We start from the raw sequence: 18,834 nt of genomic DNA on the forward strand, positions 1-18,834 counted from the left end.
AACAGAAATTGGAGACCCCAAGTGTAGACAATTCTTTCAAGGATTTTTCAGGTAAAGGGAAAGAGTGAAATGGAAAAATGGATAGAAGAGAAAGGGTTTTTGTTTTTGTTTTTTTAACATGAGAGAGAAACGTTAAAATAATTGGACACTGTTGGGAAAATCCAGCTGAGGCAGAGAATTTGATAAGGAGGAGGGTGTCCTGTTGCCATGTGATTAATTAGATGAGAGGGAATGGGATCTTTTTTAAACAGATGAAGAGATTGGCCTTATTTAGTAGTATGGAGAGGTGCTCTACGGAAGCAGCAGGAAAAGTGAGGGTGTTGAGGTAAAAATAAAGGTAGATGAATATATGTGGGAGGGGCTTATGAAAGTTTGTTTCTTGTTGCTTCATTTTTTTTCTCAGTGAAATAAGAAACACTTTCATCAGCTGAGGGAGAGGTTAGAAGAGTTAGTTTTGTAGATTTAAGGAGAAGATATAAAATGTTTAGAGTCTGACAGCGTTAAGCACACTCTTCAAGTTGCTAATCCTGCATTTAATATGAGACCAGTCAGCATGGTTGTACATTTTTCTCCAGTCACGTTCATGACCACTGTGGAAGTGCAGAGTAGATGGAGAGCTACATTTGACCAGAGTTGGGGTTTTGCCAGGTGGGAATGATAAGTGACCCAGGGACAAGGGAGTTGCAGGTGCATGAAATAGAGTAAAGATCAATCTTTATGGAATTTAAGCTGGTTGTGGAGATGGGTGAAGATATGATTGTGTGAGGTAAAAGAGGAGGTCCCCTTGGGGTGGAAGGATTGTTTGATTTGGTATTGTAGAGAAAATGAATTAGAACAGCAGGTGATGTGAGAGTGGAATACACGAAATTGAGTTTAGGGTAATACTATGGAGTGCATATCTAAAATGAAAGGAAAGAAGGCAGCTAGGTTTAAGACTGTTGCAAATGGTTGGGCCATGTGTGCACTCTTCAGAGCGGCCTGGCTCGGGGCCATCATCAGTGGCTGAAATTCAGCAGCCCTCCATTTATCCAGTTTAGTGTCATGGGATGAAACAGGGTCTACTGGGAGGAAATGCTGCCTTTTCTTATTTGCACAAAGGTGTTGTAAAGGCTGGTGGCCCTGACACAAAATATTAGAGAATCATCTGTGTGGATACTGAAACACACAATTTTTATAAAACTAGCATTGAAAGGGTATGCATTTGGGAGCTAAAATCTTCATAAAATGAGGGGAGTACCCCAGGAGTTGGTAGATAAGTATGGTAAGGAAGGGTAGTTAATACTGTAGTCTGACAACATGAGATACACTGCTGGAGGCAGCGACGAAGCAGGGAGGGAGAATAGATGTCACCTATCCCATATCCAGCCCCAGAGGGACAAGAGACGTGAAAAAGAAAAGGGCTACGACCTGAGAAGTTTCCAGGGGAAGAAGTGTCCATAGGAGAGAGCCAGGTTTTGTGGATCAAGATGTGAAGATAGTGTTCAGAGAAAAGATGGAGGTTATAGAAGATTTTGCTGATAACTAATCCTGAACTTCAGAGGAAACAGTAGGAGGGTTTTAGTGGCTAGGAAGGGGTCGGGGGGAGAGGGTGAGAACACCTAGCCAATAATTAAACCAAAGCAGATATAAGCAAACTCCCCTAATTGGAAATGTGAATAGGTAGTTCACAAAATTACACATCTCCAGCTAATGTGACTAAAACAAGATTTTCTGGCCTCTCTGAAATTGCATTAGGGAAATTGCTTTGGGGAATCATTGAGAGAATAGTAAGTAGCTTATTTCCTTGAGTATTTCTTGATTTGCCCACTTTTGCATCTTATTGTAAACCACAATTGCTTCTTTTAGGACAAGTATATTTCCTATCCACATAAATACTATATACTTATATGTGTATAGCCCATTAACCCAGCCTTAGGATACATTTTCAAACCTAGATATTGAAAATAGATTGTGGGCTTATAATGACCAGCCTCTGTAAGCCCTTTACATATATGTCATTTATATCCTATAACATTGTTGTAAGGTAGTCACTCAAAAGCTTTATTTTTATTTTATTTTTTTTACCAGTGAGGAAACAGAGAGGTTAAATGTCTCATCCAAGTGGCAAGCCCTGGTAGATGTGTGTGACACCAAAAGTCAGGCTCTAACCCCTGTGACACTCTGCCCAAACCACTGGGAACACTACTACATAGCCAGGAGTCATTGACACAGTTTTACTTTCCAACATTTTTCCAAATCTGCTCTGATGATAAGCTTGCGAATTTAACAAAAAGGAACCCCTGGCTTATCCAAATGAAGAAGAGGGATACCACAGGATTTCTTACAAATTGACAATAAATTCCATGAAACTGAACTGGTTTAGGTAATGTCTTTGCTTATTACTCTGTTTCTAATATATATTTGAACCAGAAGTTAGTATGGATATAATTTCCACACTTCTTACAGCTGTGCAAATATACTTTGAAAATATAATCAGAGAAAGAAGGTAGAGCATGTGTGGGAATGCGTGGACATGGGAGAAAGGGCAGGGCGAGAGGAGGAGGGTGCCACCATCTGTTCTTTTTATCTTTATTCCACTGCTCTTTCATTCCTTTCATTCCTCCTTTGGAATGAAAGATAGGTATTGAGCTGAATACTAAGAACTATCAATCGGTAAGATACACGGTGGCAACCCAAAGTACAAGCCCTCTGCTACCGTAGAGTTATTTCAGATTAACAAAAATGAATTGACATTTGCTGCACCATTAAAGGGGGTACCCAGAGAAATATTTGAAAAGAAAGCACTTTATAAAAACTGATAACAAAAAAGAAATCTTAGCAGCTTGATTCTAGTCAGTAACACTCGAGTCCTTAGGTGGAGTTAAGATAATAGTAATGCTTTCGTCCTCTTCTCACAGTCAACTGGCCAGCAATACAGATTCTTTTTAAATGGGAGTTGCTTTGCCAAGATATTTTGTTTTATAGTTTTGTTGAAAATTTTTACAATGTGGGAAAAGTGGTATATTATTGATTATAGAATTTACAAGACACAAAACTATAGTTATGTGTTATGTTTCTCTGACTCCTAAACAGTTTCTCAAGTTAATAAGAATTAGACTTATAGACTCGAGAAAGTAAACTCTTCAAATTTTACAAGCTTAGCTCTGGAGATCGAAGAGTGATTTAGGTGAATCACTTGATATATTTTTGTTGACAACCCATGACCATTTATGCCAATGTAAGTATAGATCTATGTCAGCCAAAGAAAATACTTTGAATTTTATGGGCTATTTTAGTCAGAGATTTATGGGTATGTTTGTGTCTGAGTTGTTTTCTGAACATAATACATTGGTATATCACAAGTTTGCTCACACATATTAAATTGACTTACAGCGTATTGCTGGCTGCAGACCCATACATATTTTATGTAAAATGATACCATCAGTATATAGTCTTCAGCGTCTTCACCTTCTATTTATAAATTATTATTAACAAGAAAATGAGTTTCTCTTTGTGGTCCTAATATATTTCATGTTTAAAATCAAAAGCAACCATCATATTTGATTTTTTGTAAAATGAGGAAATTGGAGAATGTACAATTTTCATCCAGAGATCAAAAAAGGTTCTGCTTGTCATTAACCCTAATGGCATCAGGGAGGGGGCAGCAATCTAGCGGGGGAATTAGTATTTTAAGTCTCTATTTAGGGGAAAAAAATTATAGAGAACATATATCCTATGTTTTAGTCCTTAGATCCCAGGGTAAATAATGATTCCAGCAGTTGAAGAATTTTGTATGGCCCTTTTTCATTATTCTTCATGGCCAGTTTTATAAGTGGGTTTCTGATTGTATGATTCTTGGCAGAGTTGTGTTAACTTAATGAAACGTTATTCAGCTCACTCTTTGTTTTCATTGGCTCTGAGGCCACACTTTGAGGGGTCTTTTTTCAAAAGTGAAAAGTGCTTTAAGATGGCCTGAAGTGTGTGGATAGGCTCTCTGTTGAGACATCAATTACATACAGATGAGGAGCTTCCTGGAGGAAGTGAGATGTGTACTAATGAAGGGCTAGGCGCCCTCAGGGAGTACCACTGACAGTTTATCAGTGGAGATTTTATACAAGGGTAGAGGAAAGGAAAATGAGGGAATTGTGGGGGTGTGAAGGGAGTGTTTTGAGTAACTTTTAAAGATGTTGCCAACCTGCTTGGTGTCTCATTCCTTGTGGTGTTACTGGTCTTGTGCTGGAAGTTTTTCAGTAGCTTGCCTGTGACTGCTTCCAGTGTTATTTTATGAAGGATGGCCTGTGTGTCTTCGTGTGTTCATAATCAATTTCCAACTGACAGCCATTCATAAGAGTCTTGTAGATGAGAGAAGGTAATTCTTTTCGTCACTGTACCAGGTCCCCTGATTTTCCTAGGTTAAACTAATAGGTCTTTTATCCAACATCTGCATTTTCATTAACAGCTCGGATAGCCCACAGAGACACCTGTTCTACATTGGTGGCCTAGAGAAACTTCAGTCTGTGAAAATTATGTTGTTTTAGTTACACATGAAAGAAAAGACAGAGGGAAGAGAATACTGTTCACAGTCAGAAAGGACCATTGGCAGGATATAAAACTTCCTCTGCCCACTCTTTCTCATTCTCCCTTCTTTCATCCCAGCCCACAGCTTTCACAGTTCATGAGAAGTATGAGCGACTTCATGAGTTCATGTGGACCTATATCCTCTCTCCTGCCAGCATTCTACTTAAGCCAGTTGATTCAATAGACATTATTCTAACAGTAATTGTCCAGAGGGATAGGAATCTCACAGTCCCTTTATGTTTGTCTTTCTGTGTTTTTGTTAACCTTATAGTCAAGAACGTTTTCCTTATGCTGAGATCTTTTGTGCTTTTAATTTTTTTTCCCCCTTGATGATAGAGAACATTTGGCCATCATGTAGATCCCACCCCCTGCATCTCACCTTCTCCAAATGACTTAGCCCAGCTCTTTCAAACATGACTTACCGATACTACTTTCCTTCCTCTCCCCCCACCTCAATCAGGAACTTCTTTTTCCTACAAATTTCCCCTTGAACTATGAACCTTGTTCTTGTATAAATGGATTTTGGTCAATTTTAACAGTTCAGAGCCATGAAGCAAAAGAAAGTTTTACTTTTAAGTAGATAATTAAATTAGCCCATTTAAGTGTACTTCCCCCCTCATTTTCTATGCTATGAGAGAAATATTTCATAATATGGAGATAAAGATTGGAAAGAGTATGATCTCATAGTAAAAACAAACTCCTTCTCAAATAAAATCAAAATTAAGTTATTTCACAATTGCTCATTTTAAGTAGCCAAATTTCTGTTTGATGTGTGTAGTTTGTGATTAATAGATAGCAACAAAGTACCCATGCTCTTTAAAAAATAAACTACTTTTTAAATTGATACCAGATAATCCATTCTCTCTTTTTTCTCTAAAGTGATGGTGTATAATCATTTCTCTAACAGTTAGCAACGTGAATACCTTATCTAACGCTCCTTTATTTTACACTGGCGTTATCTTTTCTATGTGGAAGTATAAAGTAATTAGTAGCGATGCCCATGAGTGAAGCACTTACCATTGACCTGTACCAACTTTGAATGATAGTCTTCTTCCCTGTTTTTGTCTGTTTCATTTTGTAGGTGTAGATGTTTCAGGAACCTGATTCCATGTAGAACATCGCAGGTGTTGTGCAGTATAAAAGAAATAGCTTCTAATTTTTTCCCCACATAAGCAGCTTATTGTATTATTACTGTCCATAATTCTGAGAGAGGGAAAAAGGGTTAATTAGGTGGCTAAAAGCTGGTACCTTTAGGATATGTTTTTACCATTAAGTACTTTTATTTCTGGTTTGTGTTTCTCTTTTCTTATCTGGGTTTAAAGGGATGTTTTTATGGTTATCCAGAGATATTAATATAACTAAATTGCTCTGGTGATAAGTTGAGTGCTTTATTCATTAGCTTTAGCTAATGAAGCAGTCTATAAAATACAGTAAAATTTCAGTTTTATTAGGTATATTTTATTCATAGATTATATTGTTCTAAATATTATCAAGTTTCAATGTTCAGATGCTTTTCTCCCTTGAAAGTTTCTTAGGGGAAAATTGCTATTTCCATTATTTTATTGCTATTATTGCTCTTCTAAATTGCTGGTCTCTCCTGCCATCTCATACCCTTTGAATGTTTTCTTTCAATGCAACAAGGGAAATTGTTTAAATCCAAACACCTATATCTATCTTGTAATGCTTTGAGAGAGGGCAGTTCTGCTTAGTCTGGATCAAAAAAGGATTAAGGAAGTGTTTTTTTCTCTGAAAGAAATGAAGTTCAGCAAAGATTTAGTTGGGGTCAGATGGGTTTGCCTGTGTGGGTTTTTGGCATGTGTTTTGTTGCTGTATATATCCAGAATATCTGATATACACAATTTCAAATGTAAATATGATACATAAAACATACTACAATCCAAACAATCCAAACATAAGCTTTTTTTTATTTGCCATCTAGAATACTTTTGAATTATCTGCTTATTGATCTTTCAAAACAAATTATAGTTATCACCACTAGATATTTGTAGACTTGGTTTTTCTCAGGTAGATTTAATAATTCTATGCTTGTTCTTTGAAAAACATGTTTAACAAACATAAAGTCTCAAAGTCAGGTCTGGGTCTTACTCACTGTTTCTCTCCCTGCACTTTATACAGGGATTGGCATGAAAGTGCTTAATAAAAATTTTGCAAGTGAATGAATGGTTAATTAAAACACACACACACACACACACACACACACACACACACACGCAAACTACTTTTAAGACCCAGCCCTCTTTTAAAAATGTGATTGAATTCTAACATTATACCACACAATGCCTGACACACTGTGTGGTCTTTGATTTAAATTTTTTATTTGTAAAAACTTTATTAAGCCTATGGTCTATGTCAAGATAATTACTACAGATAACCATTTTGATTTGAGAGCATCTAATTTGAATGTTCAGAACATTGAAAGGAAGTAGTTGGAGGGGGAACTGATAGAAATCATATTGGTCAAAGCGTGCCCGTCTCTGCCTTGATTAGACCTTTGAACACCAATTACCTCAGATAACTTGTTACTTATTGTGTAGTTTAGTGAGACATATAGCAAGGAATATGTTTGTTGCAGCAACTATATTATTATGCCAAATCCTGGTCCATTTTGCAGTCTGTCCCCACATAGCTCCTGCCATTTCAAGTAAACATTGTGATGTCTGATTTTGACATTTAAATTATGTTTATTTTTATTTCATTATGCAAAACCTCCAAACAATGATGCTTTAAAATTATTTTTCCCTAATTGACTTTAGAATAATTTAAACTTTTAAAAAAATAAACTTCTGTTTTCAGATTTTTAAAAATTCACCTTTAGATATGCTTTTCCACAACAAAACACTGTGCCTTGCTGATCTCCTCATCCATGAATTTTTATTCAAGACAGTAAATAAAAGTTAACTTTAAAAATACTTTAAATACATTTAGTGAAAATCAAATTTGACAGTTTTAATAAACATTTATAGATCAAACTCTTGGTGCCTCACTTTGCATATATGTAAGTCCCTGAGTTGTTGATCCTGTGGGTGGTGAAGCGGACACAAGCACTAATATTGCTGGGACTGTTGTGCATCTATACACTAAGTTCCAAGGACACATGGGTGGGAAGGAGAAAGTCTACCTCAGAGACTGGGGTAGTCAGCAAGCTCCGGGGGAAGCTGTTTGAGTTTGGTCTGTTATGGTGAGTTTGTCCAGTCATCTGTCAAAGGACACTTAGATTATCTCCATGTTTTGGCTATTGTAAATAATGCTGCAGTGGTACATGCATGCAATGGAATATTAGTCAGCCATAAAAAGATGAAACACTGCCATTTGCAACAACAAGGATGGCTCTTGAGAATATTATGCTAAATGAAATGAGTCAGATGGAAAAGGACAAGAACCATATAATTTCACTCATGTGGGATATAAAACAAAAAGCAACAAACGAACAAACAAAACAACAAAAAAACAAACTCATAGATACAGGCAACAGAATGGTGGGTTATCAGAGGGGAAGAGGAGGTGGGAGGAGGACACAGTGGGAAAAGGGGTGTTAAATACAAGGTGATAGAAGGAGTCTAGATTTTGGGGTGTTGAGCACACAATAGAGTATACAAATGTATTATAAAATTATACACCTGAAATTTATATAATGTTATTAACCAATGTCACCCCAATAAATTTAATTTTAAAAAGATAAGTTTGTTAGGCAGAGAGACGGAGTACTTGGAAGAGAGACCATCAGAGCTATTGCAACAAAGACAGCAAGTATATGTGTTCAGGAAATAACACAGAGTCTCAACTGGCTGGATCAAAGAGGGTGGGACTTCAGGAGGCAACCAAGATGTGAGACTGAAAACAGAGACCGTCAAGAGGGCAATCTGATTTCTCCCTTCTTTGTGCCTCAGGTTAAAGATCAAAGCCCTCTTGGACACCTGTCAGTGGATTAGTAATTAGATTGGGGGGAATATTACTCATACCTTCTCTCTAGCACTCAACGTTAAAAATATGAGCTCTAACTCATATTTTCCAGTTTAGTTACATTTTCAAGTTGAATGGTGACTGAAAAAGAGGAGAGAGAGGGTCAGTTAGGAGACTCTGAGAAAATAGGCTGAAATGCAGCCTTGTTGGAACTTAGTCACCAGTTTCTCTAGTCTTCAAGCTATCTCATGATTACCCATAATCCTCCATCTCACTTTGCTCCCAAGCCTCCTAAATAGAATATTTTGCAGGAGGAGTTTAGGAATCTGAGTGTGAGCAAGAGTGCTGGTAGATAAGCAGCAAATACTGAGAATCCCATTTACTGTCTGAATTTAAAAGTAGCAGATTAGCTTCTAACTGTTTTTGGCTTGCCTAGTTTGGGCAGGCAAACAAAATGTAGGCAGCAATATTATTTCTGTACCTTTGAAAAAGTTTTTCCTCATCTTCAGTTTGTCCATCTACAAAAGTGTAAGCAGTCTTGTGGGGTTTCAAGGTATAAAAACCTGGCATTCTTTTTTTGATGGTGCCAGTGCCATTAGAAAAACACAGCTCCCATTATGTTCCGAGTGCCAAGAAGATATCACTTGCTAAGCTGCATGTTAGTGTTTGATATTTATTGGATAAAGCATCTGTCCTAATTCTTCAGTTTCCTGATTCCTGTTGTAATTTCACATACAGGGGATTTCCCTGGGTCTTTCTTTAACATTAATTTTCTTTGGCTTGTATTTCAGAGGCCAACTCAGTCCCTTAGATAAATACTCAGGCAACTGTTTAAAATAAGCCTTGTATTATTTATTTATGACATCTGTTATTAAGAAAGCTACAAAAGTAAAGTAGAAGACGTGTTTTGTCAGAATATGAATCGTCATGAACCTACACAATCCAACTACTTAGCGTTTTTCGACTGAGCCACCCTCATCAGATACATGGCAAAAGAATGAACGGTGCCTCATATATGCCCATGGTATGTTGTCTGTATTGTCAAGGCACGCATACACACGTGTACACACACATGCACATATGCACACACATATACCATACACAAACACATCTGCACATACACACCACATGCATTCACACACTCACACATATACCATACACACATGCACACACACATACACCACACAGACATACATACATGCGCGCGCACACACACATACACATACACACACACACACATACACACTAGTAGACACACTGTTTGGAGTCTAAGGATTCATTACATTGTGCCCCACCTATTTTTTTTTTTTCTCGATTTTTTCCCCCTAAAAATACGTGTTTTTAACCCAAAGGAACACTCACTTACAGATTTTAATTTTCATTACATTTACTGGCTTTCAGATTCTATAATTATTTTATCAGAAATAACTAGGAGAAAATGATTTGACCCAGAGAACCAGGGCTAAATTCCAGAATGAGGGATCAGGGAGGAAAATGATTGTGTAGGAAAGGAATTCTCCTAATGCTTCACTTGGGTCCAGGATGGAATGTAAGATAAAGAAAAATAGAGTTGGGTTAAAGGAAAATGAATTATCTTGAGAGAAAACCTTCGAAGTATTTCTTGATGCTGTTTCAATTTTATTGTCCTGCCGTCCATCTGAAGTTCGGGGCTCTAAATTTGACAAAATCTTCCTTTTGGGAACACTGTGTAATATATGTGAAACACTATTAACACAGTGCAATAGTGAATTTAAACCAAACTACACAGCGTATATGCTGATACTGAGATATAGGTGTCACAATAGCCTATGGTTTCCTAAGTCAGAGAAAAATAGAGCAAGTTGTGAGATAGATATCTATCATCCACAGGAAGGACCACAGATTATATACTGCTTATTGTGGCAGAAAATATAAGGGACATGAGGCTTTAATTTACATATACACTGATTCAGCATTTGTTGTAGGGTTTTTTGTGTTGCTTTTTTTTTTTTTTTTTTTTTTGATCATGCTGTATTCAAGTTAACCTTTGAAACACCTAAGAAGACTGATAAATTTAAACGTCCAGTAGGCAGCAGCATTCTTATATTATCCATAAAATCCCTAAAATCCATGTACTGCATTTGGTCATCCTTTTTAACCAGTAAGTTTCCATTTTTCTAGGTAGAAATACTACTCTAAGAATGTGAAAGTAATGAAACATATTTGCTGACACACGTTTTACTTCTGGCTGGGCTTACATCACATCCATTTAGGTCTGTTCAATTGGGATCATATATCCCACGTTCCTGTCACACACATACCCCCCCCCCCCCAATTTGTCACACTTCATAGAGACTTCAAAACATTGAAAAGGCCATCCATAATCAGTATAAAACAAATCTTTATAAACTGAAGATTATTTCTAATATTTCTTGATAAGTCAGCTTTGGCGAAGTGTTACAAATTACTCTAGCCATCGTTTCAAGTAGAGAAGCCTGGGAGCCATGGTTTATGCAAGTAGTGTTATAAAATGTTCCTTAACTAGAACATTTAGACTGTTTTAAGGGGAAAATGTCATATTGTATCAAATAGAAAAAAAATCACCTGATCATTAATTCAAGGACTTCTCTCATATCCATGGGCAAATACTTTTGCTACTTCAACCATAGTGTTTCCTGGGCCAATCACTCTCATCCACAATTCTCAATTTTTTCATGTCGGGCTACATGACTTGTTTCCTGTGCCCTTCCTGTTTCAGTACTGCCAACATGATGCAAGTAAATTAGGCTTCTTTAGACACTGAATTTTCTGCATCAGTTCTTGGCTTTGAGGCCAAACATTTTAAGTGGAAAATTATGGGCCTAGCTTTGGATCCCAGTTCTGATGTTTCATTGGCTGTGTGACCATGGGTAAGTCATTGAGTCTTTCTGAACTCTAGTTTTCTCTCTCTAATATGGAGATAACTTTCCATCTTGCAAGGAAGCTGTGAGGATGAAATGAGATCACAGATGTGAAGTGTCTGGCATTAATAACTAACAATTATTTTATCTTCCAAAACTTGTTCGTTGTGGCTTGCTGATTACTTTCCGTATTAAAACAAAACTTGATTGACTCTTTTTTTCTCAACATTCTCTTTCACGAACCACATTTTCATCTCTCGGCAGTATGTGCTTGAGTCTATCTAGAGCAGATTGAGTGTTCTCAACACTGTGCACATCCACGTGCTTCCATTTGGGGCTAGAATCATTTTTACTCCACCTTTTAAAAAACAAAACAAACAAATAAAAGAACCTCAGGTCAGAATCCTCCATAGTTACTGTTCCTTGGAAAATTTTCTTGGATTAGTATTAACCCTGGTACCCTTAAAAAGTCATGTTTTGAGCTTTTACAATATATTCTCAAGTTACTTTCTTCCATCTGACTTCCACTTGCCTCCTGCCTTTCGCATATGCCTCCATTCTGCCGCGAGTCATAGAGCTTCTTCACTTGGATTTTCCAAATACCTCCTACCCTGGTGTGACAGAAAACAGCCCATATCTGCGCTTTGCCAAGCCACTCCAGGGTTAAAGCTAATCTCCCAGGTGGAATGTGAGGAGGACTGAAAGAAGTGTTCTAGTTCTACCTCAGGCTTCATAAAGCAGGAGGTGAATGTGGGCCCTTTGGTTATCCATGTCAATAAGTCAGTGGTTTTTTTAAAAACCAGCGTCTTTTCTAAGGAAATGTTTTCTGTAGAAGAGGCAACAGGAAAGCTTGCCTCTAGTACAAATGACCAGATTATATTGTAATCTGTAGAGGGCTCGATTTTCTTGAAAATAATTATCTTAAATTGACTGACACCCAGCATCTCAAATTTCGTTTTTTTCTTCTCCATGCTATATGACTTGGCCCATAGGAGAGGATGAACATTCCCCAATGGGCCATAGATTCTACAGAAGAAGGGCTGGTAAATAGAAAAATCATTTGTTGCTGTTAGTTTTATATCCCACATAATGAGTGAAGTCTTATGGTTCTTGACTTTTTCTGTCTGACGTATATCGCTTAGCAGAAAATCTCAAGATCCTTCCATGTTGTTGCAAATGGCACTATTCCATCATTTTTTATGGCAGAGTAGTATTCCGTTGTGTATATATACCACAGTTCTTTATGCAGTCATTTATGGGAGGACACTTTGTTTCCATGTTTTGGCCATCATAAATAATGCTGCAACGAATATCAGAATATATATATATCTTTACAAATAAATGTTTTCAGATTTTTTGGGGGGTAGATATCCAGGAGAGGGACTGCTGGATTATATTGTAACTCTATTCTTAATTTTTTGAGGAACCTGCATACTGTTTTCCATAGCGGTTGTACCAATTTACATTCCCACCAACAGTATATGAGGATTCCTTTTTCTCCACAACCTCTCCAACACTTGTTATATTAGTTGCCTTGTTGATAATAACCATTCTAACAGGTGTGAGGTGATATATCTCACTGAGGTTTTGATTTGCATTTCCCTAATAGCTAGTGAAGTTCGGTATTGTTCCATGTATTTGTTGCCTGTTTGTATGTCTTCGTGGGAGACAAACAAATAAAGAAACAAAAACTCATAGGCACAGGCAACAGTTCAGTGGTTACCAGAGGATAAGGAGGAAGGGGGATGGTAGAAAAGATTAAAGGGGGTCAAATATATGGTGTTGGAAGGAGAACTGACTCTGGGTGGTAAGCATACAATATGATATATAGATGATATATTATAGAATTGTATACTTGAAACCTATGTAATTTTACTAACCATTAAATAAATGTAATTAAAAAATTAACCCCAATAAATTTAATTTTAAAAATAGAATAATCATGATACCTCTGAGGTTGATAGATTTAAAACAGCTTCATTAATTTAGATTGTTTCTTCACAATACTATGCATTGACCAATCTCCTTATTCAGATTTGGATAATAGCTACTGACTCCCAACTTTTGAGGCAGACGTTATGCTCCTTTTTATATCTCTACAATAACCCTATGACATAGAAATTATCATCAATTAGCGGGTAAGGAAATGGAGACTTAGGCAGGTTAAATGTAACTGTGGCCACACAGTTATTAAATGATCCCTTCTTTCCAGTCTAGATACTCTTCTTTTTACTGTGCTATTTTGCTTTATTTTAGGTATCCATTTTCAATTGAAGAAAAGCTCCAAGTTAATTACAGTGGATATAAAAAAAAGGAATTCAAATTAGTAATATCATTCTCTCTCTGTTTCTAGTTTGTGCAAAGCAGGTAACTGATGAAGCATCTTCCACTCGAGATTCGAGCCTTACTAACACAGCAGTGCAAAGCAAGCTAGTATCTTCCTTTCAGCAACACACCAAAAAGGCTCTTAAACAGGTAAGGCAGCTGGTATTGGTTCCTTGTCCTTTGGGTCTACCTACTTAAGGTAATGGATATTAAGCAGAGAAAGTAAAATAAATAAAAACATAGCAATCAGAAGGCAGTAGAAATTGTCCTGAATTCAACCACTTCCTTAATACTCAGAACAGTGATTTTAATCTTTTCTAAAAACTAGGAGAAGCTTGTCTGAGAAGTTTGATATAAAATAAAAGAGGGACAATATGCTTGGAAACAAAAACTTGTATTAAGATTTTTGTGTTTGTGATTTATAGTAAACATATTGAGTTTATGAATGTATTGCATGTTTATAAAATAGTGTCTCTATGGTTTCATGTTTATCTGATGGTTAATGTAAAAATAAACAGATGATTTCATTCTCATTACTGAAATGCATTAAATTACAAATAAGAAAAAGTAGTAATCGAGGCTTACTTACATATCTAGAATATCCATCAGTGAGTGTGTGTGGTGCTTAGTTGAGGTTGACTTTGCAGTATCATCCTTATATTACATAAGCTGTTTTGACCTGTGTGTCCTTGTCTAGTGGTGGGAGGTAATGGTCATAAGACTGTACTCTGGGGTATGACGTACCCTAGTTTCAATCCTTGCTATTCACTGTGTAACTCTGGACAAGCCACTTTTCTTCTCTGAATCTCAAATCCCTTTTCTAGAGAATGTGGAAAATAATTGTATCTTTCACATGGGACTGATCTGAAAATTATGTGAGGTGATATATTGAAAGCATGTGGTGATAATCACTCAGTAAAGGTTAGCTACTGCTGCCACACTGGCAAATGCTGAACTGTGCAGGCAAGAAAAGGCAGTGATAACACGGTTAGATGGGGACAGGGCATGATGGTAAGTAACGCTAATAATGTCAATAAATGGAAGGCTCACATATTTAATCCTGAATTCATGGCTTTCCCTTGTGTAAGTGCTTTGCTCTTACATTTTTATTTTGATGCTTCTGTGACCATCTACATCTTAACCCCTTGGTGACCTTTACCAAATCTAGTGTCATTCTAGTGATACAGTATTTATACCAAGCAAAGAGAAACCGTGTTTTTAAATAAAGTTAAAATTTTCTTTGAAAGTCCCACCAATCTGTAAAACTTCTTAATATTCACATCCAGTCTCCTAGACTTAGAATATTCCAACTTTTCTCCTCTACTTCATACAAGGTAACTTAGGAAAGAGACTTAACATTTTTGTACTGAATTACATTACTTTTTTATTCTATAGAAATTATTGAAATTGCAGTATTTCCATTCATTGGGATTATATTTATAGTAGTAACAGTGTTTCATCCTACGTAGGTCAAATAATCTTTGCCATTTATATCATTGCTGTTGTAAAATGTTTTAGATGACAAAGAACAAAATTGAGTTCAGTGTTGAGATCCCTTTTTAATGGCTGAAATAAAGAGTGGATGATGGTAGGAAAGCCTAGGAAAGGCTTATTCAAGTGGCAAATAGGATGCAGGTAATAAAATACTAACCAGGACAGAACGAAAGATACAAAACTGGATATTTGTAGTCACAGCATTTAAGAAACATGGATATGATCATAAATGAAACTCACTTCTGAAGAGCAGTGATTTAGAAAATGTGCACACTATGAAATTTTCCTATATGGGAATGTAAAGATAAATATTCACATCTCTGTATTGTCCTGTCTCACTAGTTTTTACTTTCTCCACTTGATTTCGTATCATTTAAACATTTTTTACAGTTACTAAAGCGTTACACAACTTTGAGTTAGTGTGTTTTTTTTGTTTGTTTATTGAAGAGCATGTGTTCATGAGAAATGCCACTTATTTGCTTAGGATCTAAGCCTTGTTTTAAGAATCTGTTCTGAAAAATTCTTAATGTCCTGAAAGAGCTATTTATTAATTTTTAAAAACTTGCTATTGTATAATCAAGTAACAAATTCGTTACCAGGAGAATATGGCACACTATATAGCAGATATGCTAATATTTGATTAATAATCAAATTCATATTAGAAATACACTTAGAAGAAAAGCTGTCCTTGCAGAATTTTGCTCAGATTCCCTGTAATTGCTGAATTTCTTAAGACAGCATTTCAAAAATTGACTGAACATGAGGCGTTTTAAATTGTAGCCTCAGCAAATCTGCAGCTTCCTTTCCCTTTGGATAGTTGAATGGCCATGTAGAATCCGTTCTAAGTGTATATATCCATATATACCCATATATATGTGTTCTGTATTTGTGAGTATATGTTTTGTGTGTATTTTACATGCACAAATCTTAATTTCCTGAACGTTAGGGCCAGCTGAATGACCCTAATAATAATTATATTAGCTGACATTTACTCTTCTGAATTCTAGACATTATGCCATTCATTTTAGAGGTACTGTGCCATTTAATCATACAAATCCTTTAAAGTATGTACTAGTATCCCTGTTTTTAAAATTAGAAAACTAAGGCCCAGAGAAGTTAGATAACTTGCCCAAGATTGCCCAGGGAGTAAATCATGGGGATGCCATTTGAACCCAGAAGCATAGTTTCAGATACTGCCCTCTTAACTAATACTGCCTTTCAGCATATGGATTTTTTACATTATCCAAAGAAATTTACATTTTTGAATATTTGTATAGTATAAGGAAAGGAAAACAGGGTAGTCATTAAGAATATTATTTCCAAACACAAACTGATTACATTCAGTATCAGCATATATTATTGGTAGACACTCAAATTTATTAGCTCTTATCATTTTCCTGGAAGTATATTGTGTGTCAGTTGGGCTTTGGTATTTCAAGTATGCCTTGGCCAGTGGGATTCTTACAAAGAAGTACCTGAAAACAACAAAAAGCCAGTAGCTTCATAAGCCTAAGTATAGTGAAAAATAATTTAAAACAAACCTCCATACAAAATAAGCCAGACATATTTCCCACTTGCGCCCCCATCCCCACTCCTATCTGAAGCATGTTGCTGTAGAGAGTGGGTTATTTTACTTTGCAGTACTGTTGACTGCAGTGTATTTATAGGCTGGACAGTATGGAGGCTGTAATGCCCCTTGGCTATTGACTATTTTCATTGTTCCTAAATACCTGGGTCCCTTCTACTTTCTAATCATCAAAACATTAGTTTACATCATGTGTTGGGTATAATTGCTTAAATAATATATTGCTATTTCAGTAGATGTCTTTTTTTCTTCTGAATAAGGATATTCAGAATAAGCATATTTAGAAGCTTGTGGAGAACAGCCGATTGCTGATTATTACCTTATTCCCTGTCTTCTTTCTGCATTGTTATTTTAGTTTTAATGATCCTAAAAGGTGTGAAATGATCAGATTTTGGATTTTTAAAGAAGGATAATTAAGAAAGATTAAATTTTGGCTGTTGAGAAACAGCCGATTCAAATGAAAGGTTAAAGAAGGATGAGGACAGTTATGGGAGGTAACCTGGTGGAGAACAGAACCTTTCTATGTTGTTTTCTGTTGGTTTATTTTGCTTCATTTATTTAGGGTGGTATAATGGAATTTATTCATAAAGTTGCATATCCTTTTCCCCCTTCATATTACAAAGCAGATATATCCTTGGTGCTTTGCTTTAGCTTTATATGTTTGCCAATACTGTGAAATTCCAAAGGTTATGTTGCATGATAGCAGTTTCTGAACGTGGGTGTTGGCATTTAGTGCACTAACAACAATGCAAGTTGTTGGAGCCTGACACAGCCAGCTGTTTCATATGTGTGTATTTGTAATTATTTTAGCATTCACAGCATGTGATATTTTCAGATTTTTCAGTGAAGTGCTTATTGCATTCAGTGCATTCTTAAGTTACGTTATTGTGTTTCTCTACTAAAATAAAGAAGGCATTACTTGGTTATTGCAAATTCCAAGATAACACAAAAGCCTCTGATTTCAGATTTTATTTTATTTTTCATTAGGGTGGAAATGAGAACCATTTCATATTTGTAGAGTTATCTGACAAGCTTTCTGTTTAAAAACTAAAATGTTTATCTAAAGGGTTTTTGTCTCTTTTTATAAGAGAATAATGCAATACATCTCTAAAGAAAAGTATGCTGAGTCAGAATCTTTTGATTTCTTTCTTTTCCCTTCAACCCAGAATTGCAATGCATGTATGATGTGATCTTTAGTTTTCCCAGACTGGTTTAGCTCTGATATGTTTGTTTCCTTTAAAAAGTAAGTTTATTTCCAAGTTTAAGCCTGTAAATTTCTTTCATACTGATGGTACCTGGAAGTATTACACTTGGCAAGTCCGATGTGCTCTGTATAGTTTGGACATGAGGACATTATACATGTGGACAACTTGAAGGTACATTCATTCTTTCATAGTAGACTGCATTTATACTTGCCATCTGCATGTTTATTTAGGTTTTGATATTACATCTTTCTAGATTTGAAATTACAGGATTTAAAGCTGCTCAATAAGCTGTTTTTTAGCTTCCCAATGTATGGCTAAGGCTTGAGTACTTAGAGGTGCTTGTTTGATGTCATTCGCATGAAATAAATCTAGACTAATATAGTAAGACTTGTTACGAAAGATTAATGTCAAAATGAAACTATGTTACAGATCAATCGGCAGGGCCACCAGGATGAATTAAGACCTTTGGTGTGGAATAGGGAAAGCTGCCCTCACACCAAGTTGTCATCACAACAAAAAATATGTCCCCTTTCATGGTACCTTTGTGCAGAACAAACCTTCCATGACCAAACTACAGCGGCCTTTCTAATACTATTTTCTTAATCTGTCACATGGATTTATATTTTCCAGGTTGTGGGATAACCAAACTTAGATCATTACAAGTTAAATTGTATTTAACTTCTATTATATCCGTAACAATATAAAGTAGGAATTTTTTGTTTTCTTGGAATTTTAGCTAAAGCTCAGAGTGGAGAATGATGGGATGCAAGTGTACCCTGTAGTGAAAAGAGGTGCTATACACAGCTTCAAAGGACTTACTGAGAGAAGGCCAGATGGTCATTGACCATCTTCTAGTAGTCTACTGTGT

At 36.2% G+C, this 18,834-nt stretch overlaps 1 protein-coding gene across 1 annotated transcript in view; it reads left to right on the forward strand.

Annotated features, from left to right (window-relative positions):
- The window catches only part of ASXL3 (ASXL transcriptional regulator 3), a 173,432-nt gene that overhangs the window by 70,577 nt on the left and 84,021 nt on the right, over positions 1–18,834 (forward strand). The window contains exon 6 of the mRNA XM_074340180.2: positions 13,711–13,832. Coding sequence (XP_074196281.2) covers positions 13,711–13,832 — 122 coding nt within the window. The remainder of the gene's footprint in view (positions 1–13,710; positions 13,833–18,834) is intronic.

This window comes from Rhinolophus sinicus, chromosome 4 (assembly GCF_057876585.1).
Source record: "Rhinolophus sinicus isolate RSI-liver-muscle chromosome 4, RSI-T2T, whole genome shotgun sequence".
In the NCBI taxonomy this organism is placed as follows: Eukaryota; Metazoa; Chordata; class Mammalia; order Chiroptera; family Rhinolophidae; genus Rhinolophus; species Rhinolophus sinicus.